The 24,847-nt window shown below is 44.2% G+C and overlaps 1 protein-coding gene across 1 annotated transcript; it reads right to left on the bottom strand.

Moving 5' to 3' along the window:
* Window positions 1-1,921: 1,921 nt before the first annotated feature.
* On the bottom strand, window positions 1,922-24,212 carry VPS33A (VPS33A core subunit of CORVET and HOPS complexes). Its single transcript, XM_008688855.2, has 13 exons — window positions 24,056-24,212; window positions 22,013-22,078; window positions 21,434-21,561; window positions 20,365-20,551; window positions 14,190-14,306; window positions 13,026-13,200; window positions 12,027-12,220; window positions 10,519-10,645; window positions 9,569-9,636; window positions 8,856-8,993; window positions 7,007-7,144; window positions 5,194-5,362; window positions 1,922-4,431 (listed from the first exon to the last, which is right to left on the bottom strand). Exons 1-13 carry the CDS (start codon window positions 24,155-24,157, stop codon window positions 4,250-4,252), a joined length of 1,791 nt encoding a protein of 596 aa, XP_008687077.1. The 5' UTR covers window positions 24,158-24,212; the 3' UTR covers window positions 1,922-4,249.
* Window positions 24,213-24,847: the final 635 nt, after the last annotated feature.

Consider the following 24,847-nt stretch of genomic DNA (forward strand, 5'->3'; position numbering starts at 1 on the left):
GATAGGTGTGTGCGCGCTCCAGTGATCTCGGCAGAGCTGTGGGATATTCAGCCAGCAGCTGCGCTCACCAACTAGGTGTGGTCTAGAACCAATCACAGTCTCCACGTGGTCCCTGAGCAATCAGGGAGCTGCACACAGCCCGTCCCAGGCCAGGCGGGGCACTGGCAACCCTGCCTGCCCTCCGCCCTTTCCCCACCACAGCCCACCAGCTCTGAGATGCCTGCAAAGCTCCTGATTCAGATGGGCTGAGCAAGTGGTACACTAGGGGATTTTTCATGCCCCTTCTTGTCCTGCTTTTCTCAACACTGCGGGTGGGATACAGTCCAAATCCTTCTCTAACAAGCTCACATTGAGAGAAGCACCATCCTACTCTGAGTCTCAGACTAGAAGAACCACTATACAAACGACTTTCACTTATGACTGTCCAACTACAGCCAGGGCTGTTATCTGAAAAAAACATATAAGTGTGAGCATGCATACACATACGTGAGAAACAGGAGCTTAGAGAACCAAGAGCTCCTGAGTGCTTCATTCTACCTGGCAGAGTTTAGCAGTTTAGAGACGCACTGTATAGTCACCTTCCCAGTGAGCCCACTTCCAGTTTCAACTCCCAAGCGTGATGCAAAATGAGCCAGTTAGGATTTCAGCAAATAAAGAACAGACCCTTTCCCAGATGTAACAATGAAGAAAAAGCACGAACTTTATGCTGCTTCTGATTATTTTGCTTTTTGTTGTAGTTTGTGATTAAAGACTGTTTTCTTTTTTTGACCTTTAAAATAGCAGGGAGTGTGGACATCAACCCTTTTTTATCAACATCATCATCCAGAAGCAAATGGCTCCTTAATTTAATCAGGGTCTGTTATTATCAAATCATTGCCCCGGCCTCAGCCCTGCTGAAAACAGAAGCAGAACATTATCAAGCTGCTCAGGAAGCCAGTGAGTAGTAATTGCTCCCCCAGAGAATTGGTCATCTGAAGGGTTCTGTGTCCTGCCTAGTCATAGGAAAGAAAGTATGGCTAAGATTTATGCCCTCACCCCACCCCAGAGCAAGAGATGTAGAAGAGAGGCTATTAAAGTAGGCTCAGTTCTGTCAGCTTTCACTCCCACGCCCTTCAAATGGACGTCTCAGGGCAGCTGGGTATTCCAGCCTCTGCAGGCTCTGGTCACCACGCAGTAACCGAAGCTAAGAAACATGTGACTTAAAACTCACAGGTGTTCATTCAGAAATAAGAGCAACTGAGAAAGTTTACATTATTGCCTTTTTCTTAGATCACTGGCTGACGAAAAGGCATCCTCTATTTTCTGTAGCAGGTCATTAAGCCTGTGACTGTGTGTAATACATCTGGCTTTAGAGCACAATTCAGGGTCTCCATGATTCACTCTACGTGATGTTGCATTTCTACGCCCTGCCATCTTGACCACAGTCCCTCTCCCTATCTGCTTTAGACATTCAGTTCATTTGTTTTTTTTTTTTTTAAAGAGTATTTCTTCTTGAATTTCTGCTGAATACAAACACTTCCTCCTTTTGACAGGCCCATCTTTAACGTACAACTGAGAACAAGAGACAGACCAACATGTCACAGTTAATTGTCATCCATTTCTAGTGAGGGCAGAGCTAGAGTGGCCAATCCCTTCCCAGTGCTCTTCAAGAATTAAATGTGCTATTTTTAATATTCCTCCTTTTAACCATTACAGACACACCTCATCTTACTGTGCTTTGCAGATAGTGCGGTTTTTACAAATTGAAGGTCTGTGGCAACCCTGTACTGAACAAGTCTGTCGGCGCTGTTTCTTCAACAGCATTTGCCTACTCTGTATCGGTCGCAGTTTGGTAATTCTCTTAGCTCAAACTTTTCATTATTATATGCGTTACCGTGGTCTGTGATCAGTGATTATAATTCACTGAAAGCTCAGATGATGGTTAGCATTTCTTAGCCATATTCTTTAATTAAGGAACATACTTTTTTTTTTTTACACAAAACACTATTGCACATTTAAGAGACTACAGGATAGCGTAAACATAATTTTTATATGCACTGGGAAACCAAAACATGCATCTGACTGGCTTTATTGCAACACTCACTTTTACCGGGGTGCTCTGGAACCAAAGCCACAATCTGTGTCGGTATGCCTGTATTCTCATGCTCTACAGTTAAACTACAATTCAAATACTTCTCTGTTGGCTAAAATCCAAAAGCGTATAGTAAGACCCAGAACAGTGCCTATGTAGACTTCTTTATCTACGTAGACTTCTTTTTTATGGAGTTGCTGGTGTGGCAGAACTGTCTAGCTAACTAGACAAAAGTCCAGACATGATGTAAACAATCGGCCCTCTCTAGGAATAAATGTACCATTCACATACCCTTTCTCAGTAAGGGCATACTCCTTTGAGACAAAGTCTGCTTCAAGTATTAAGTGAACTCACACAAAGGTGTATAATATATAATTATCCACCACTTTCTACTTGCATACAAATGAAGCAATAAGTCTTCTGCTAAATGCGTTTTAGGAGCTGACCTAACTATGCTCTGAGCAAGCAAGTATAGAGTCACGAGTGAATGCAGACACATGAGACACAACCGAGTATCTGTTCATAGGACAAAAACCCCAGCCAAGGAGACCTGACCAGACTTGAACTGAATCCCATGAGCCAAAAACATTGAGGGACAAGGTGGATTTCATTCTCTAAGGCGGCTGAGGCTGACAACAGCTGCGGCTGGAAGGTATAAACTAATCTCCCTGGGATAACAAGTATTTGAAAAAGGATTTTCTAAAACAGGCATAGTTTTTTTAAAAACTGTCTTCCAAATACTGAACGTCAAGGCCAAATTGAATGCATGAGGAGATCTTTTAAATATGACCTCTTCTCCTGCTCATTCTTAAAGAGATCTTTTTTTGATTGTAGAATTTCTCTTTTACTCATAGCATGCAATGTGCTACCAGAATTTTCACTAATAAAACAAAATGAGAATAAAACGTGTGGTTACTGATAAACAACAGAAGCCACACCTCCCGAGGAGGGATGCTGACCTTGATCCCCCAACAAAGGGGAGACGTGGGCAAGGGCTATGAAGCCATCCATTTGGTCCCCTTCTTGGATTTAACTTCCAGACTCTGGGATGGAGCAGGAGGGGGGCAGGGAACACACACAAGTTTCCAGCCTCTTGACCAACACCCTGCCCCTCTGCCCCACAGGCTAACCGTCTCCTGCAGGAGCAGCTGCGACTGCTCGACTCCAAGAACATCGACAAGCTGCATGTTTCCAAGCAAAACAGACCATGAAACAGAGCTGTAGTTTCCCAGCAAAACAACTGCAAGAGGCTGAGTGTGGAGAAGTACGTGCGACAGTTACCAGGGGGTGGGGGGTGGTGTCGCCAAATGCTGAGGAAGTGAGAGTCACCGCTGCTCACCGGGGACCAGCTGGTGCTGGGGCCCACGGTGGGTGGGGAAGAAAACCGACACCTCGGTGGCGGCAGCTACCACGGAAACGTCGTGGAGCGAACAACACGTGTGCTCAGAAAGTGTCTTTGAATAACGTCTAAGAACATTCTCAGGAAGCTGCTCCCCAATCCTCACGTTCCTCCATGTAAAAAGCCCTTGATAAGTATGAGACCCACAGAAATTTAGCGGGTCGGACAGATGATGAACTTTGATTTGGAGGAAGAAGTCCCTCCACCCCGCTTGCTTAATGAAGCAGAGGAATCGAAAGCAGAAGGAATCCACACTCGCCACGGTGATCACCTAACACAGAGGCTGAGGACACCAGACGGCACGTGCCGCACTCTGCAGGAAAAAGAAATCTCCACTCAGTGGCGGCAGCAGCTGTGCCCCAACACCTAGCCACTGCCCCAGGCAGGATGTGCCTTCAAGAAAGCACTGTGTATTCGGGGCTCATTTTTACCCATCAGTCTCTGCCTTCCTGTTTTAAGAACTGACCTCGTTTGTGCAGCTGTCTATTAGCTAACCCCACCACCCTTAATATGTTTCTAGGGGTCTCTGAGGAAGACCCTGAGCTCAGAGCATTAACAACTGGTCTTTCTGTTAGCCAGGTGGGATTCTCTTCTATTCTTTTTTCTTCAAGACATTAGAAACACAAAAGAGAAGCAGAAGGAGAACACGGTGTCATTGAGGAAGCTGACCCCCGAAGGAAATTCTGTAGCCTTGTCTTCGGTGGGCTTTCACTTCCTCTTGGCAGCTTCTCCAAAGGAGCAGTTTATTTTGCAGTTCACTCAAGTCAACTTTGATCACCCTAGAAAGGTTTTTCCATTAGAGACTCTATCCAGCTGGCCCCATTCATGAGCTTCGTGGTGGCAATGACATATTCTGTACCCCCATCTTCCAGCTGGGAGAGAAATCGCAGGGCAGCAATTTCAGCGAAGGTTACACCCCCGAGGAAAAATATCAGTGTGACTCGGTTTTCTCCTGGTTGACCTAAAATGGAAACATTTCAGAATTAAGAATTATTTATTATGGCTCATTCTCTTCCCATGTCTTAAAAAACTGCATCACGGGGGCACCTGGGAGCTCCTTCGGTTGAGCATCCAGCTCTTGGTTTCGGCTCAGGTCACGATCTCATGGGTCGTGGGATCCAGCCCCAGCGCTGGGCTCCGTGCTCAGCAGGAGTCTGCCTGTAGATTCTCTCCCTCTGCCCCCCCCCACTTGCTCTCGCATGCGCACTCTCGCTCTCTCTCTAAAAATAAATAAATAAATCTTTTAAAAAACCTGCATCATTGTGGCTCAATCAGTGAAGTGTCTGCCTTCGGTTCAGGTCATGAGCTCAGGGTCCTGGGATCGAGCCCTGAGTCTCTCTCTCCCCCTCTGCCCCTCCCCCTGCTCACTCTCCCTCTTTCTCTGAAATAAATCAATCTTTGAAAAAAAAAAAAGCATCGTATATAAGAAAAACAAAGTTAAGTGTGACTTGGTACAGACAGTTCTCTGAACCTCAGGAACATGACTTTTGGTCTTAACGCCTTTTCTAATTACTGAGATCCTCGCCTCAGAGGCTGAAAGCTGCTACTCCCGAGGGAATGATGGGTTCTAGTGCTTACACTACACGTTAGCAACTAACAACAGAGGTGTGCCGGACTCTGAGTCCCGCGTACCTTACAAACGTACTCTACAAAGCAACCGCATAGTCCACGAGAGCCACACGAGCAGGACGGCATTCCCTATAGATGCCGGCCACAGACTTACGTTTCTTTTGCAGTCCCGTAGGCAACGGCTGCCGTTCTTCAAAGTGGGGCCCTGGGAGTATGCGGAGAACTTCCTCGATACTGCGCCAGCCAGGCCGCGAGAGCAGCTGCGCCAATCGCACGCTGAGAGGGGCATAACCACTGTACACATACGATATGTCCGTGGGATTCTGTTAAATAATCAAAGGGAGAAAAGTCTGCAGATACAGAGACAGAGCCACTGAACAGCGGCCTTTTGGGCAATCCAAAATTATGTGATCTGGTTTTGAAGGCAGAAACACAAACTCCGCAACGTCCTGCTCCAATCCACCCCAGCTCGGCCTGCTTCTCAGCTGGCCGAGGTTCACTTTCAACTCAGATCTTGAAAAAGCCACTCAAAGCATCTCTAGGTACTGACCACGAAATGCTGTTATTTGCTTCGGCAAGAAACTTCTTGGAGGGAAACCCGGCACTCTCTAGCTGGGTAACAACGTGCATTTCCCTTGAACCCAGTCATTCCACTTTCAGGCATTTAGCCCACAGAGGGGCTCGTCCACCAGAATAGCCCAAAGCCCAGATGTATTAACTGCAACTCCGTGTGTACTAATAAAAGACTGGAAACAACCTGAATTTCTATCAAGAGAAACCTATTAAATCATAAATTAAGGTTTATCTGCAAAACCACTATGCAGCAATTAAAAAAAAAACTTACAAAAAAGAATGAGGTAGATCACAGAAGAATCTCCAAGATACAGTGTTTAAGTGGTGGCTGGCGTGGGTGGAGAGAGGCAGGTCAGAACAGGGAAGAGAGTGGAACTAATATATTGTTTACACTGTACGACACAGAAATTAAAAGTATCTATACTCTCCCCTCCCCGGGGGAAAGATAATCTGATTTTGCCACTGGTGGAGGAGACTTTTTAATTATTAGCTTTTGTTGCAGGAGGCAGCCTGATAAAGTTCTTATGAAAGTCCAAAAAAGAAAATAACAAAGAGAAATTTAGAAAAATTGGAATCAACAATAAATGTAAAGCGAAGAGCACTCTACTTTGGAGGCCAATGGTATAACATATGCATCTTTTATGTTAAAATGTCTGTAGATACATAGAATCTTCCTGGAAGGATAGATTAAAAAACTGGTTACAGTGGTTTCTTCTGAGAGAAAAGCAGGGTGAAATGTGGAGGGAACCTAACTTTCCACTGTTTGCCTTACTTTTGTATGGCTGACATTTTTACCACATGTGCTGGACATTTTCCAGATCCTTCTGCCCCACCCCGCTCTGTGTCCAGGAGGTGAACCTGTAGGCTCTATGCCAATGCGCTTCCACGCCCTATTTGGGTTTGGCCAATGGGAGGCACCAGATGGAACCTGGAGGGTGGGCAGAACCTGGGGTCAGGGGTTTACGGCCCTGGCTTCCTTCTGTGACACCGCTGGAGGCTGGCTGTGTCTCTAGACCAGAGGCCTCTCATCCCTTGTCTTGTCAGATGGTTTCCCCACACAGCTCTTCTCTCCAGGTTCTGGAACAGTTTTCTGCAGCAGTTCCCTCTCCTTGCCTTCGGGCCCAGGCTGGTAAGGAATCCCCACTGCATGCCTTTCACCGGTTGCCACCCTGCCCACATCTTAAGAAACTCTCCTCTAACTCCCCAGTGTCAGAGCACCCTTTGTTCTCAGCTGGGACTCTGGCAGATATAAAACGTGAATGCATTACTTTCTCAGAAACATTAGAAAACTGTTCTAGAAAGGGCAAGGTGGATGTATAAATAAGTAGCCTATGTGGCCACTATAAACCATTAACCAGGAGGTAAACTGAGTTGAAGTGGAGGGTGTGTCTCACCTGTTCGTTCACATCATCCATCCAGAGGCGCAGCGTTTTCCGGATTGTTGGGTAATTGTTTCTGCCCCCCGTCTGCGGCTTCAGCAGGCCAGCCTTCTCTAGGTTGTACAAGGTCAATATGTGCTCATAGCCGTACGTCTGCAAGACAAGCCATTCGGATTGATCCCAGATCAGGAAAAGAGTTTCTGCCAATTTCTAATAAGAGCACTTCCAACAAATGCATTTAGTTTGTGCTCTGGGGCACGTGACCCAAGTCCACGGAATGCCTGTCTACAGACACAGGGGCAGCGCCGAGGATGAGACCTGCTTGCCCGTTACAATTCATCCAGCTTGCTGCTTCAAAGAGGGATTTAAAGTTTGTTCTAAAGTCAGAATTTATGGACCCAACTTAAGTGAGCATCAAATAAGTTAATAAATATTTTATATGGGCTATAATTAGATATCTTAAAAAATGAGGCAGATCTATACATCCTGATAAGAAAGATCTGGATATATTCTTTTTTTAAAATTAATTTATTTATTAGAGAGAGTGCATGCCCGAGCAGGGGGAGGGACAGACAGAGAGATAATCTCAAGCAGACTCCCTGCTGAGCATGGAGCCCCACATGGGGCTCGATCTCACGACTCTGAGATCATGACCTGAGTTGAAACCAAGAGTTGGATGCTTAACCGACTGTGCCACCCAGGTGCCCCTGGATATATTCTTAAGGACAAAAAATTTAATAATAGAATACTATGTACAGTAGGATTTTATTTCTGTTTAAAAAAAAACAGTAAATAATAACAGTAACAGCCGGCACTTACGTAAGTGGGGGGGGCAGCGTTCTGTTGTAAGCGTGTCACGCGTGCATGAACTCAGTCTCTTTATTACAACCCGATCTGCTAGGTGGTATCACTATCCCCGTTTTACAGAGAAGTTTAAGTAACTTGCCCAAGGTCGCGCAGGTACTTAGTAACAGAGCTGGGACATGGATCCAGCCAGTGTCACCCCAGAGTCTGCGAGTGTGAATATTCTTTGTCTGTAAGTGCAAACAAGGGAGTCTGGAAGCACAGAAACCGAACTGTTGCTATGGGTCCTATTTGGGGAGGGAGATGGGGGTGTGGGTGAGGTGCAGGAAGGACCACATGTTGCTCCGGATCGCCTTCTTTGAATCTTATATGTTGAGAATGCATGTGTTATCTGCTTAATTTTTTAAAAGACAAAACAATATAAAAAAAATTTGAGCATTTAGTTTTAATAATAATGTACTAAACTATGGCTGGTGATAGCAAATAAATACTACCTGAGACATTTTCAAACGGAGGGGAGAATTTTTTAAATAATGGTGGCCTTTTCCTAATCATGAAGTAAAACAGGCTTAATTTAAATACATCTGCTAAGGGATTATCATCAGAAAATCTGCAAAAACGTCCCTTCCTCCATCAAATGCAATCCAGTTAAAAGCAAGGGCACCAGACCCCGGTTCCCTGAGTTTGGGCACTGGCTCTGCCACTCATTAGCCGGGTGACCATGGGCAAACTACAAAACGACCCTGTGTCTCAGTTTTTTTATCCATAAAATGGGGACGATAACAGTATCTAACTCACAGGGCTGTAGTGAGGATTAAACAAAGGAATACAATAAAGCTCTTTCACTAGAGCCTGGTACATAGTAAATGCTCAATGAACATTAGAGGTTATTATTATGCAAACACAGTACACAGTGATCCATACCCAGGACAACCCCCTCTGGGTGTTAAAAAATTTTAAAAGACAGGTGAAACAATATACCACAATAGGAGCTTTAAGCAGTATTTTTTTAAAAAGGTATTTCCTCCCTTGGTAAATTAGTAATGTGAAATCTACTGACCTGGAGAATTTCTCTTTTGTAATAATCCAGAACTTTTTGTTTGAGTCCACTATTGCACACGGACTGGAGGCAAACCAATCTTAACACCTTGATCAGCGGGTGCTTTTGGGCAATACAGTCTTCAATGTAACTGTTGACCTAGAAACAAAATGTATAGGTATGTATCCCAGCATCCGTTTTGGGGACCTAATGAACTTGTATTTACGATTATTTTTCAAAGTGGAGGATACACTTGGGCATGCAGCTGCCTGTCTGAACACAGCAGACAGCCTTCTGAGAGACCCTTGAATGTCTAGGGCATCTGTGACTGTGTCTGTCTCAATAATAGAAGCAATTTATTGACCGCAAAGTAATAGGAACTTTCTTGGAAAACAGGAGATTTTCTAGAAAACAGGAATTTCCAGAAATTGAATAATTTTAAATGTATTAATAGAGGTGGATATTTACAGGAATTACATGAGCAGTTCCACAGAAAGCAAATATCGTCATTTAACTACGACAGGCCTTAAAGATGGTTGATTTCAGGGGCTGGGAAGCCCCTCGCACAGAGCAATGCTAACTACCCGTGACTTGGAGAAATCTAGACTTCCACATTCTGCACTTGCTCTTAAAATTGAATCGGCAAGGCATGGGAATCAACACAGCTGCTTTTCTAGCTATAATCTGACATTTGATAAATCACCAATGCTTTGTTAGTTTTATTGTTCACATACCTTATCAGTGTCTATTCCAGACATAAACTCCTGCTCCACTGTTAGTTTATCAAAGAAGTCTTCAGAAGCTAAAATGTAATTAGCAAATTTCAACTTAGAAATTAAATAAATGTTGATTTATTTGAGCAGTGTGCTTTTCTATCACAGAAGATAATTAAGAAACAAGACACACACAAAAAAAAACAAGCAAGCCAAAGGTTCAAACTGTCAACTGAAAACAATCTAAAACGTGGAAATCCCTGTAACCTTGTGCTCCTAAATTACACTGAGTTGTAGCTGACTCCTTTGCTGTCTTAGGACTCAATACAGACCCCGAGAATTTTGCCTCAGTACCAGGGAAGGCCCGTCTCCCCAGCACTTCACTATCATCATCGAATTCAACCCAGTTTTAACTGCTTTCGATTAACAGGAAAACAAAGAACTGATTTTCCAACACCATGTTTTACTTCAGATTCAAAGTAGACTTCCTAATACCCAGCACCCATGTCTTACGAATAAACTCGTCTCTGGTTTAATATACATCTCTGAGCGCTTTTAAAATACTCAGCGTATGATCTCCCTACCAATTCTGCAGGAAGTTTTCAAGGGGAAAAACAGAAGCAGACACATCACATTGCTCTGATTAAATTACCCTTAACAAGAGGGAAAAAACTAGACGAGAAAAGAGCCTCATTATGGTGGCAAACTTACAGAAGAGTTTTTTTTTTCTTACCACTATTCCAAATATTTTGTCTTGGGATTAAATCAATAATAAGAAAAAATGAGTTAACCACAAATGAAACAAATTTAACTATGAACATGCCTACACTTACTTAACACTGAGAATGACATACAATGTTCAAATACAGCTGCCTTTCCCAAGGAGGGATCACGCTGTCCGTGACCCTGGTGTCAGACAGTGTGTATGTAAGTCAGCCCCGATGAAAATCATCACTCCAAAGGATACTCACTGGTAACGTCTTTGATTAACTCAGCAATCGAGGTGTGGTTTGCAAGTGAGCCTCTTGCTGCTTGCATGTGGGGCAGCTGGGAAACAAACTGCTTGATCTCCCCGACCGTCTTAGCGTTGTGCCTTTCCTGAAAATGAGAAAACGGCAGACCCATCAAGCAGGAGAGATATTTTATTTATTAATTTTTTTAGAATTATTCTGTTTTCAAGATTTTATTTATTTATTTGAGAGAGAGAGAGACAGCACTTGCATGAGTGGGGTGAGGGGCAGAGGGAGAGGGAGAAGCAGACCCCCACTGAGCAGGAAGCCCAGTGCGGGGCTTGATCCCAGGACCCCAGGACCAGGATCTGAGCCGAAGGCAGATGTTCAACTGACTGATCCACCCTCGTGCCCCGAAGATATTTTATTTTTAAGTGCTCTGTTCTGTGTGCTGCTCACAGGATGTATAATTTATATCAATGTGAAAAAAAGAACGGAATACAAACAGATCAGGCCAAACCCAGCTCTGACATTACAAGAAAAACAGAGATGAGTCCATGGTGCCTGATTACCGCGTTAGTAGCTGTTCAGAGAGCAAACGCGTGAGGTTTTCTCCTCCTATGCCCGGGCTCTTACCGTGATTGGTATGTGGGGGCTTCTGAGTATTTGTGGGGGCACTATTAGGTTTCCCACAAACATTTCTGAATAAAAAACGAAAACTGTTATGTTAAGAGGGGAATGTAAACAGCAAAGTGTCCTCTATAATTAAAAAAAATTGTATTCTTACTGCTGAATCTCAGTCTTGAGATTCCACGAACAAAGCGAACCTTGCCCAGTGGTGGGAATTTTTATTTGCAAAATTTAGTCAAGTAAACAAAATGTAACTTCAGAAATGTGAAAATCAATGAATGAATATAATCCCTCAGAAAGATGAAATCTAGAAATACATACTCGGTGAAACATTAGTTTCCAAAATCCTCCCAGTTTATGTTTCCAAAGTCTAAATACTCAGAATTTATCATCTTACTGAATTTCGCTGTTTCCAAAATGAGCTTCCCCAAGAGTAAACGAGCGGCCGGGCAAGAGGAGGCAGGAGGCGATAATGAAGCGCCTCTCTCACTGTCACCTACGGCATCGGCGGGGCTCCGCCGCCACCGGCACGCCGCCTAAACTTAGAGCTTTCGCCCCAAACCACAAGTTCTATTCTAGAGGATCTTTTATTTATAGTACAGCCGGCTTCCTCTTGAGTGAGATAGGAAATAATGAGAATAAAAAAAAAAGGTAAAACAAATATTTCTGACGAAAGCCTGTAAACAGCCCACACTGTTCCCTCCACCCCGCAAAAAAGGAGCAAACTTAACACCTTCTGTCACGGGTCTGGGGACAAGTTCTAAAAGAAACCCTGGGGACCCCCAGTTGCTTAGGAGAGAAACGTGCACCTGAACCGAAGCCCAGAGGCTCTCCTCTCCTGGGGGGGCGCAGTCTAGCCTGTGACCCACAGCGGCGGCAAGACGGCCAAAGCGCCTCACCTCAAACGCTGCGGAGATCACCTTGGCTTTCTTGCTAAGCACGGAGCCCACCGCGTTGAAGTTCTTGTCTCGGATCTCAGCATAGAGCTCCTCTGCAGAATTCAGCTGAAGCTTCTTTGCTTCCGTGGGGAGATCCTTCCCACCATCGCCCTGTTTCTTCGGTGCAAATTTCTCCGGAGGTAATTTCACATAACCTGGATGACAGCGGAAGGGAGCAAGCACCTGTGTGCATTTACTGGAAGAACGGATCAAGGGTCCGGCACAAAACAGGATTTTCCAACTCAGGAGAGAAGTAAGCCCTCTCTGGGAAACAACGCCATACAGTACTGAGGTTTGATTTTTCCACGGTCAAACTACACTTTGATTATAAAGACACACATCAGGACTTTTATTAAACATTTCTACCGTTTCAAATGCTGACAGAAATAAGCATGGCGTGGGCCAAAACCAAACCAGACCTAATGATCTGTCACACCGAAACACTAGCAGGCCTCTCCAGTCTCCCATGTGGTGTCCCCAACCTTGAGTGTTGGCCCCTCCCTGGATACGCCCCACTGAGATCTCAACGGCAGCATCCCTGTGTTTCGTTCGGATGTGGCCTGCCCCTCGCCGTGGCCCTCTACACCTACCCCTCACCAAACCCAGAGCAAATGCCCCCTCTCCAACCAGCCTTCCCGAACTGCCAGCCACGAGGGCCCACATTCTCCAAACTACAGTGCCACCTATATCTAACCCAGGGCCGCTCCTCACGGGGACAAGCACAGTCCTGCACACTAAGCATCTGGCCAGCTTTCGTGGGAACAACAACAGCAGTTTTTGCTTGGACTCTGTTTAATCTGGTGTCTGAAAGCCAAAAGTCAGTATTGTACTTTCTCAAATATCCTCTGATTTACACGCAGAGAAAGCATCTCCTAAAAAAAAAAAAAAAAAAAAAAAAAAGACCTTTTGGATACTTTTATCCGATAACCTTTCAGGAAACACAGATGTCACTTTACTTACTGTTCTGAATGCCATAAATTTCATCAATGAGTCCTTCATACGTAAGCTGAGTGGCAAGAGGCGTTAATAAGTCCACGTTTCGATCGAGCAACAAGAGATTATCAAACACAGGAAATACTGAATTCTGGCTTCCAGTAAACTCTCTCTTCATCCTGATCATCATATTGGCCACTTGCTGGAAACAAAACATTGGGTCAGGTGGGACCTTTCTGGGAAGTAGCAGATTTTAAAATGCCGCTAAAAACAGAAAGACCATCAAAAAATTTTAAAAAGGAGAGAAACTGTGCAAGAGTGAGATTGATCAGAAATAAGCAGTTAGAGAAAAGTGTCTGCTGTTGGCCACCCCCTCCCACACACGCACGTGCACCGACACCAGCCACTACTCAGTGAGGCGCGAACTCACATGCAGTCTGTTCTCGTTATTCGTGGGACTCCTGTGAGGTCGCCACGAGCAATGAGCCAGTGAGCACTGAGCCTCTGCTCCAAGGGGAGATATGGGGTTAGGTTCCTGCAAGCCTCTGGTTACAACGTTTTTTTGTTTTTGGGGGGTCTTTTTTTTTGGTTACAATGTTTTTATCAACTAATGTGTGACCTTGTTTTATGTGTGTTTCTATTTAAAGATACTTTATTTTGTATGGCTTGCTGATTCACCAACGATGAACTCCTAGCCAACAGCACCGTCACGCACGCCTCAGGGAGGCTGAGCCAACACGGATTCTCTCGGTCAGGCCCATCAAAACCTTCCCGAGCTCGGGAACACGGGCAGTGCGTCAGGACCACCCTTGGGGCCCTGTGAAACAGTGAAATCACCAACAGAAAGCACAAAAAATGCAAAAAATGTGGTGTTAAGTAGTACATGGCACTACATAGTGGCAAAAAAGGACACCTGTTTACAGCCTGGGAGCCGAAACAAGAAGGCAGAGCATCGCTTCACTGCACGTCAGCTGGGAACGCGCACAGTGGGCGGCTCAAATTTCCTGCCACTCGTGACATGTCTGCAGAACACCGTGAATATCACTTCTGGGGTTACAAGCCCAGTTCAGCAAGCAGGTGAATTCACACATAAATAGGACTGACTGTTGTTGGTAAGTAGCTTCCCATTGCTTCCCTTTTGGGTACCAGGGCACCCCTGCCTTCACCACAAAAACATGTACCATTTCTTACCCTGGCGCACTCTCCTTTCCCAAAGATCTGGGGGATTGTGCCGTACAGAGCCTGCAGGGTCATCAGCCCCTTGGCTGCGTGGTAGAGGCTCGTCTGGTCACTCTCCAGGTAGCACTCCTGCGGGGAGAAAGGGTGGTTACTGTTCAGCCCTAGTCACTGGGTGCTGGATGCCTCTGTTTGGCCCTGGACCTTTCCCCTTTTTTCCCACTTTGCCTGGAAAGCTGGGGATGCAAGAACGTTTCGTCAAGCTGCTATTTGGCAGCCGAGAACACAAGGCCAAGAGCTGTGCTACTGGGACACAGCTGTGGAAGCAACTGGTAGAGCCTTCTGGAAGGAAAGTGTTCACCAAGCACACCAATTCTTCTTCTTTATCGACTCTCAAGTAAACTGATTAACAAAGATGGACAATGAGAATGGGTTCTCCTACTCCCTATGGGGAGTGCAGACTTTGGGAGGGCATTCTGGGAGGGCCACATGCTAATACCCACAAAGGCACACATTCTTTGACCCCCAAAGTGCCAGAGGACCACACAACGGAATACTTAGCAGTTTTGACAAACGTGAGATTTTCATATATGCTGACAACAAACAAAGGTTGAAACATCTTGAGGAGTGAAAAGGGGTAGTGGAACAATCTTTAGAGTATGATCTCATTTTCGGAAAATACATTTTACTTTATAAAATATATAAGGTATATTTCCTCAAGGCCAACAAAATACACACAAAGCCAGTTGGGAAGCGAGGGGGAAATGCTCAGTTCTGACACTGACTCACGTCACCTTGATCTGAGCCCCTCTGTGCCACTTCCCAGCTGCTCCCTAGGCCAGTTAGATAACCTCTGCGTGCCTCAATTTACTCATCTGCAGAAGGGCGTACATTCCACGTGGTGTAAGGAGTCAATGAAGAAAATGCATGTAAAACATTAAATCCCAGCATTTGAAACATACAGTAAGTGCTTGATAAATGTTAGCTTCTATTATTTGGAGTTGTTTGGATATTTTTCACAATCATCATCTGCTCATAAGTTAAATGGTACATGAGGTGCCTGGGTGGCTCAGTCGGTTAAGTGTCCGACTGTGGATTTTGGCCCAGGTCATGATCTCAGGGTTGTGAGATCGAGCCCCACATCAGGCTCTGTGCTGGGCGTGGAACCTGCTTAAGATTCTCTCTCCCCGGGGCGCCTGGGTGGCACAGCAGTTAAGCGTCTGCCTTCAGCTCAGGGCGTGATCCCGGCGATCTGGGTTCGAGCCCCACATCAGGCTCTTCTGCTATGAGCCTGCTTCTTCCTCTCCCACTCCCCCTGCTTGTGTTCCCTCTCTCGCTGGCTGTCTCTATCTCTGTCAAATAAATAAAATCTTAAAAAAAAAAAAAAAAAAAAGATTCTCTCTCCCCCTCTCCCTCCCTCTCTAAAAAGAAATAATAAGTCAAAATGGTACATTGCACCAGACATGTGCCCTTCACCCACCCGCCCAACATGTCTAGTCTCCAAAGCCAGGAGGGATAGGATACCAGAGGGATTAGGGAAGACAGAGTGGAGCACTCGGGCACTCTGCCCAGGGGAGGAAGGAGGGCCGGCCCCCAAAGACACTGTGAGGAGTGTTTGGTCACCACTGGAACCACTGCCGGAGAGAGAGAGGGCATGAGTGACGGGGGGAGAGGGAGAAGCAGACTCCCCACTGAGCAGGAAACCTGATGCGGGGCTTGATCCCAGGACCCCAAGATCATAACCTGAGCAGAAGCAGATGCTTAACCGACTGAGCCACCCAGGTGCTCCTTTAAGATTTTATTTTTAAGTAATCTCTAAACCGGACACGGGACTCAAACCCACAACCCCAAGGTTAAGAGTTGCACACTCTACAGACTGGGCCAGCCAGGTGCCCCAGCATTCATATTATTTGTAATTTAAAAAGCTGTATTCCTACAGACATTCCTTTTTTTCTTTTTTTAAGATTTACTTATTTTTATTTCAGAGAGAGCAAGTGAGCAACCATGGTGGGGGGGGGCAAAGGGAGAGAATGTTCAGCAGACTCCCCCCTGAGCACGGGGCCTAGGGGACTTGATCTCAAGAGCCTGAGATCATGACCTGGGCTGAAATCAAGAGTTGGATGCTCAACCGAAGGAACCACCCAGGCGCCCCAGACATTCCTTTTATAAGGCTATCCTTAAAAAAGATTTAAAAGGTAAAAACAGATATTAACCTTGAATTGTTTAATATAAGTGTCGGTGGGGTGATTATTTGCATTAATATCTCAACTCTGTTGTGCACTTGTGGCATTTTAAGCCAGGAGGACATTTTTGGGAGGGACAAATGCTAATACTGTTAACATTTAAATGCACATACTTTTTGACCTCTAAATCCCACATGCCCACACCATAGAACAGCCTACAGTTTCTATAAAGGAGACAGGCTTATATACACTGATTTTTATGTGTACAATTAAACACTGTTACTGAGCATTCAATGGGTGAATTCTGATTCCCACATTTTATACAAACCAATGATGGAAAAGATCCTAATCACATCCCCAAAGCACAGAAAGACCTACATGTGCCTTCTGATGCCAAAAATCACTAAATTTATGCTCATTGTTTAAAATCACATAAATATATAAAATTACATCAACTCCATCAGAAATTGGGGCTGAATTTCGCACTAGGTGGAATCTCAGCCTTACCATCCAGGCCAAATCTTTGATTTCTAAACAGAATCTGAAGAAAACATACAAAACCAAGAGCTTGAAATTCCCAGCAGAAAATAATTCTGTCCGTTTTTTGCAAATCATCGGAAAAACAAACAGGAGATCTCTCCTCTGGACAGGGTCTGTCATGCCGGGACAAGTTTTCCTCAGCTGCTACCAATTCGCATTAATTACAGAGATGTGAATTAATGACAGCTGGGTAAACCATTACAGATACATGATGAAACAGATATAGCAAAATGGTAATTCCAGAACCTATGTGATGGGTATAAGGGTGTTCCTTGTCAAACTCTCAACTTTTCTGTATGTCTGAATTTTTTCATTTAAAATGTTGGGGGGGGGGGCGTATATACCACCTTTGGATGAAATTCAGCGTATAAGCAAACCAGTAGGGAACATGGTGGAAAAAGAGCCAAGAGGTTCTCTTGGTTACTCAAATTAGTCAGTGGTGCCACTGAGATCTATCGCCTCAAGTTAACTCTTTAAAGGAAGTGATCACTGTTAACAGCATATTGGGGAAGAGAAAGTTTCAAAGAATTTTTTTGCACAACACCAGAGGTTCTCGAAAGTTCTAGTCTCCAGACCAGCAGCATCACAAACCCATGAATCAAGGAAGGAAATATGGACAGATGTGAGTGCACTGAAAAACACGCATGGCAAAAACTACCATAAGCAAAGTCCAAAGACAAATGTCAAAGGAGAGTAAAGAACAGTCTACGTTTACGGGGCCCACATGCACAGTGACCTATGTACAGGGTTATCTGCTGCCTCTGACAGCACAAGATGAGAAACGCTGATATGGCCTTCAGAAGTGGACTGGTTTGATAAATTATAGTAGCTCCAAAAAAAATACAGAAGCACTTTCATATATGGTAGAAAATGACCTTGATATATATTATTAAGAGAATAAAGATACCAAAGTCACATAGTATATGCCATCATTTGTATAAAAGTGGAGAGGGTATTTTATATATACTATGAGCTGTAACTACGTGAAGCATCTCTGGAAAAAAAAAAAAAGAATTAGTAATAGTGATTGCTTCTGACAGGGAATTGGCAGTTTGAGCACTGGGAGGCTTACTTTTCACTCTGTACCTTTCTTACTCAAAGAATTTATCATTGTACAGGATAATGTCTTCAAAACACTTTCAAGTCATTTTATTAAAGTACTATTTTTTTTAAAGATTTTCTTTATTTATTTGACAGAGACAGAGACAGCCAGCGAGAGAGGGAACACAAGCAGGGGGAGTGGGAGAGGAAGAAGCAGGCTCCCAGCAGAGGAGCCTGATGTGGGGCTCGATCCCAGAACACCGAGATCACGCCCTGAGCCGAAGGCAGATGCTTAACGACTGAGCCACCCAGGCGCCCCTAAAGTACTATTCTTATGAGAGAGAGTGTTCTTCGAAATGAAGATGGTAAATAAAACAAATACATAAAATCACATTTGCAAGAAAACTCTCAGCTCTGGAGAACAAAGGCGTGCACATTTGCTATAAACTAAGTGGAAAATAAGCAGCGGAGAAAACCAGAGCTGCAACAACTGGCTACCCATCTGGAAAAAATTAAATGAACCTCAACCTCACACCACACACTTCACACAAATGCACAATTCAAGCTACACTAAAGACCTAACCTTTTTTTTTTTCCATAAAAAGCAAAACTTCCAAGACTTTCGAAGGAAACTATAAGATTTCCTATGTCTTCAGGGTGGAGGATTTAGTAATACTCAAAAAGCACAAACTAAAAGAATAAAAGTGATATATTTAAAGCTTACTACAAAGCCACAGTAATCGAGAGAGTATGGTACTGGCATAAGCACAGGCATATTGATTAATGGAATAGTACTGGGACATCAGAAATAAGCACTTATGTTATGGACAACTGATTTTCAACAAGGGCACCAAAACAATTCAGTGAGAAAAGTACCGCCTTCCAGCGAACGGTGCTGGAACAAATGGACAGCCACATGCAAATAGAATGAAACTGGATCCCCACCTCCCATCAGATAAAAGTGAACTTAAAATAGCTCAAAGACCTAAATGTAAGACTGAAACCATAAAATTCTTTGAAGAAAACATAAAGGACAATCCATTACTCTGGGTTAGGCAATGATTTCTTAGATGGGACGCCAAAAGCAAAAGCAACACGAGGGAAAAACAGATAAACTGAACTTGTGTTGAAAAAAAAATTTTGTGTGTGTTGGAAGATACCACTTTTATCAAGTGAAAAAAAACTCACAGAATGGGAGAAAATATTTGCAAATCGTGTATCTGATAAAGGACTTGCATCCAGAACATTCCAGAATTCTTACAACTCTTCTAATGAAAAGATAAACTATCCCACTTTAAAAAGTGCACCATGGATCGGAATAGACATTTCTTTAAAGGAAGACATACAAATGGCTAAGAAGCAGACGAGAAGGTGGCCAACATCATTAGTCACTATGGAAATGCAAATCAAAACCATAATGAGACAATGCTTCACACCCTCTGGCATGGCAAACTTCAAAGACAGATGATAATGTGTTGGTGAGGATGTAAGATTGGAACCCTCATCTATCTCTGGTGGGAGCAGAAAACAGTGCAGTCACTAGGGAGAAGTCTGGAAGCTCCTCCAAATGTTAAACACAGAATTTTACCATTCGATCCAGCAATTCTACTTCTAGGTGTATGTAAGAGAAATGAAAACACGTGTACACGCAAAACCTCGTGTGAATGTTCACAGCATCATGATCACCGACAGGTGAAAACTCATCATCTGTAGTGGAGGTTATCATTACGACGGATACTGTTTGGCAATAAAAAGGAGTGAAGGACTGATATCTGCTCCAATGTGGATGACCCTTGAGAGCATGAGGCTAAGAAAGACGCCAGACACAAGAGACCACATGTTATATGATTTCGTTGATAAGAAATCTCCAGAATAAAGGAAATCCATACAGATGGCAATGGACTAGTGACTGCCAGTAGCTGGGGAGGGACACAGTGGGAGTGACTGCTAATGGGCAGAGGGTTTCTTTCTGGGATGATAAAAACGTTCCACAACGAGACGGTGGCGATGGCTGCACAGCCCTGGGGATACACTGGAAACTGGTGAACTGCACACTTTAAACGGTAAACACACACTTTTATGGCACGTGAATTATGTCTCAATAAAGCTATTTCTAAAAAAAGAAAAAAAGCACTTTGTAATGGGAAATGTTTACATGATAAAATATATTATAATTAAAAGACAACCACAGATGGGAGAATATACTTGCTGCTTCTATAACCCACAGTGATTCGTGTCCAGAATATGTAAAGAATTCCTTAAAAAGAAAAAATGGGTGACAAAAATGAACAAGCTGAAAATGCGCTGGAGAGAAAAATCTTAAATGTCAATAAACATATGGAAAGAGGCTCAGCTTCATGGTAATCACAAATGCAAATATGACAAAAACCAAAGTCTGACGTTAAAAAGGAGAATGCCAAACTTACTTTGAATGCACCCTCTGATTCCATGGATAAGAGATCCCCATCAAATGGAATGAGGTCGAGGCTGTACTCCTCCCTATGAATAAAGGATCCCAGAACACCCAGATCCTTCAACCGTTGTTCGCACAGTAGACTACGTCGCGGCACAAACAAAATGTGGAAATCTCTTGTTGGACCACGTCTGTCTTCACTGCAAATCAAGTAACATTTGTTAGCTTACAAGCCCCTACGAGTCGTCGGCTATTTCACTTATTTTATTCCCAGAGCCTGGCCCGCTGCCTGGCACACAGCAGGTGCAAAATAAATGCTGGTTGGATAAACATACACATATTGACTTCCAGATTCAAGTTGTTACATAGTTGCTTCTTTGTTCTCTTTTTCCCTGACAGGAAAGAGGCATTGATTCACAGCCAGTGTTTCGTGATGCATTTTCTAGCTTTCTCTTAAACCGTTTATGGGGCTTTAAAGCTCTCAGGTTTATGGAAACAGGATATCCGTGTCTTACTGAAAACAAATGACTCTTTAACCCAACCAATGCAGTGACACAGCCTTACAGGAAAATGAAAGATCACTCTTGACTCCCAGGTCTAGTCTCCTTGACAGTGGACTTCCCACAATAGCCCAGATGCTTTTAAGATCTAAAAGGCCACCTCAATCAACTGTACCACAGAGTGCAGATGGGGCTGAGAACTTCCTCTAAAGACTGGATGCTGTATTAAACTTTCATCAGCTCATACTTATTTTGCTTATGAAATTCAAGCACGCTATATTGAGTGTATTGAAAAATAACCATTAGAGGTTTTGGTTTTGTAATCAGAGTCCTTTCTATTGATATAGGTCCCAATTTTAGCTGTCCTGAAAATGGGGTTTTATGTTGACCCCTTTCTCCACCTGTTTGAACAACTTCACGAGTTTCCCATTTGCCGTCTTATGTTCTTTCGCACCTGCCCTGTTTTCTAAAGACCACCTTTCCATGCACTGGCAAGACGAGGAACTGCACAGAGGCTCCGTACATTAAAACCATGAGAAGGACCAAACCTCTCTGGGACCAAACATAAACTCTGAGAGATACCTGAGCACATTTTCAGCAATTATATCCATCAGTTCTAGCCTGGGTCTGACAAAAAAAATAATATTCTTGACATCAGCTGCTGGCAAACGACTTCCTTTAAGTGTGAACATTTTTTCCACTTCATGTTCCTAGAAAAACACATACACCAAAGGTTAACAAAACCCCTGAACTTTACCTATCCTATCCAGATTCAGACATCATAAACACTCCCAGCCAAATAACATTATTACTTGATTAGCAACATTTAGTTTCCCCAAAGCCAGATGTATAAAGGACAAAGCTTCAGGATTAAGTCACTGCTACCGCACCTGAATTCAAATGAGCCTCACACGAGGAACTGTCAGGGACACCAGGTAATGGTCACAAAATACAAGACTCGTAACTTCCTAGAAGTAGGATCAGCATAAAATCACTGGCCAATGGACCACTGTATAAAGAATGTTAAACATGCACTAGTATCAGTGTATATAAAGACCAAAGAGCTTTGCCAGCCAATTACTCAGGAGAAAATGTAAAATCCCATTATTGCTACAGTTTAGAATTATTAATCTCTAAATGAAACCCAAATAGCTTATTTACCTTCAGTAGTGAATACTGTGCAATCAGGCCAAATGGTCCTGTGAGGTACTCGTCCCAAACTATTGCCTGTGGGAGGGGAGAAACACTCTTGTTATGCTTAATACCAGGTAATACCAGGAATTTCAACAACACCTACAGAAAATAGCAGTCATACATAGTAGGAACATTTCCTTCAAACTCTGAATTAACAAAAATTTTAATTGGCTCTAACCACATTCATATCTTACAGATCTAAAGAAAAACCAGCATCTGGACAAGTGATGTTATTGTTGGCTTTTTGTTTGTTTTCTTTTGTTTTGTTTAAAGATTTATTTATTTGAGAGAGAGAGAGAGAGAGTATGTGTGCAGGGAGAGGGAGGAGAGAAGCTCAAGCAGACTCCCTGCTGAGTGCAGAGCCCAGCTCGGAGCCCAACACGGAGCCCGATCCCATGACCCTGAAATCATGACCTCAGCCAAAATCAAGAGTTGGACTCTTAACAGACTGAGCCAAGCAGGGGCCCCAGTGATGCTACTGTTGTCATGGGGAAGTTAAGACTTAATCACTGTCCTCGACAGGAAGAAGGAACTGTAGTTTGTCGTGTATCTGGTATTAATTATTAGATTGAACCAGATGGAAACTGCTAATGGCAACAGCTCAACCTAGTATTTTATATGGAAATGTCACATAATCAAATTATATAAAATTAAAACCTTGGATATAGGTATTACAAATCTTATTTTGACAGAAAAGTTTTAAAAGCTTTGGGAAGTTTAAGTAACACGTCCAGGGTCACACAGGGACCTTGGACCTTACATATGGCATTGGGGGACCAACCTAGTACTCAGTGACCCACGGATCATTGCTCTGGGCCACTAAGAACATTTCTACTACTAATCTCCAGTGTCATTTCTTCCTCTCCCCCCGCTTTTAAATAGAGGGTATGCACCAGGTGGGTGGAGGGGCAGAGGAAGAGGAAGAGAGAGAATCTTAAGAAGCTCCATGTGGGAGCCCTGAGATCATGATCTGAGCCGAAATTAAGAGTCAGACGCTTAACTGACTGAGCCACCCAGGTGCCTCCTTCTTCTCTTTTTTAACTGAAATTTTTACTGAGACAAGTGTAGATTAACATTTATTTGTAAGAAATAATAGAGAGGCTTTGTATGCTCTGCCCAGTTTTCCCCAATGGTTACATTTTGCAAAACCAGAGTACAATATTACATCCAGGATACTGACATTGATCCAATCCATGACCTTATTCAGATTTCAGTATCATTTCTTGAGCCTGAACTGGGCACCTAGGACTTAGCCTCCTTTTTTTCGCTCAGTGGCTGCTAGTACCTACTCTATCTCTTGCGGTTCTGTTCTTCCTAAGACTGATTCCTGAGATTCCCCAGGTTTTCCTTTTCTTTTCGGAGCTGTATTGCCAATTACTTAAGGGGCCTGATAAATCCTAAGGGGAGAGGAGAAAGGTAACACCACTTAGAAGAAATCCTATCAAGTCCCTGATCTACAATTTCTTACTCAGCTGTGAGCTGGGTGGTAGTTAACGTCTAACAGGATAAACAATCCCCAGAATGGTCACGGTAAAGCCTCAAATAACTCCAACTTCTTTCATAATCCGTGTGAGCAGCAGGTTGCAAGATGTTGTTGCTTCAGAGACTTTCGATAGTTCGATATGCAACGACACGCATGATCACTGTAATGCAGGGACACTGGACCATCTACGTCCTTGGGCCGGGCCCGCCCCATGCGTCCTGATCTCAGGGGCACCAGACCTGCCCCTCTGGACATGAAGGGCACCTGACAGAGCTGGTTCACGAGGGGCTGAGATACCACAGTGGCTTACTGTGCAGCAACGAAACAAGTGCTATGCCACGCCGACTCCGGACTGCGTGCCTCAGGACCCACGGGCAGGTCCCTCTCCCAGCCTCACTGGTCCCGCCTGTTCCCCTCCTCGGAAGCCCCAGGGACCTCGTACACCTGGAGCTCAGGCGGTCAGGCACCGGAACAGGCCAGGCCGGACTGGCGGCTGGAGAGCGCTGTCGCCACCTCCCATCCCTCACCTTGCTTCCCGCGCACTTGTCCAGGAACTCGCGCAGCTCGCGACGCACCGCCTCGCGCAGCACGTTCAGGTTCACTCGTCCGTAGGACAGGTGCGCCGCCATCTTGCCCCACCGCTCTCTTTCCCGGGGGAGCACCCGGACGCGGTCACGTGGCAGAAGCATCACGTGACTAGGGCGACTGACAGCACGCAAACCCGGAAACTGTAATGGGCTTGCTATCTTTCCTGGCCCTAACGCCCGCAGCTTATTCTACCGCGTGGGTTCCGACACTCCCCAAGTACCCCGGCATCATCCGGACCCTGCCTCAGTCCAGGAGTCGTTGGACGCTGAGAACTGCGTGAGAGACGGGGACTGGACCCTACTCGTTCTTCTTAGCAGCAAGCATACCCACTAATGGAAATCTTTTATAGCAATCAGAAAGCCCTTCTCCTTGCTTAGTTCGTAGGCTAAAATTTACAAAAAAGGACAGCGGCTGAGGGAGCCTGTCATGTGACGTCACTGTTTCGCTCTTCCTGGTAAACTTTCACTACATGGTATTTTACACAAATACTATCCCACGTGGAATCCAATTCCCACTGCATCAGTAAAATTCATATGTTACCTTGTAAGTTGTGATGATCAAAAAGATGGAATTTACGTCATGTTTCATATTAAAAACTTAGAAGGGTGCCTGAAACTTAATTGCTTAATAACTGTCGTTTTAGGTGGGTATGTGCGTTTCAATACTTCGAGGGTGGAAATTGACTATTTGGGATGTAAAAGAGGCTTGAAAATGTTGGGTCTTCGAGTGGA

The sequence above is a fragment of the Ursus maritimus genome, unplaced genomic scaffold (genome assembly GCF_017311325.1).
Source record: "Ursus maritimus isolate PB19 unplaced genomic scaffold, ASM1731132v1 scaffold_33, whole genome shotgun sequence".
NCBI classification, from domain to species: domain Eukaryota; kingdom Metazoa; phylum Chordata; class Mammalia; order Carnivora; family Ursidae; genus Ursus; species Ursus maritimus.

Coding starts and splice junctions, on each gene's coding strand:
- VPS33A (XM_008688855.2), bottom strand. CDS start 24,157: ATGGCGGCGCACCTGTCCTACGGACGAGTGAACCTGAACGTGCTGCGC. Junction 10,646..12,026: donor TGATCTCCGCAGCGTTTGAG/GTGAGGCGCTTT, acceptor TCTCATTTTCAG/GAAAGGCACAACGCTAAGAC. Junction 4,432..5,193: donor TACGGGACTGCAAAAGAAAC/GTAAGTCTGTGG, acceptor TTTCCATTTTAG/GTCAACCAGGAGAAAACCGA.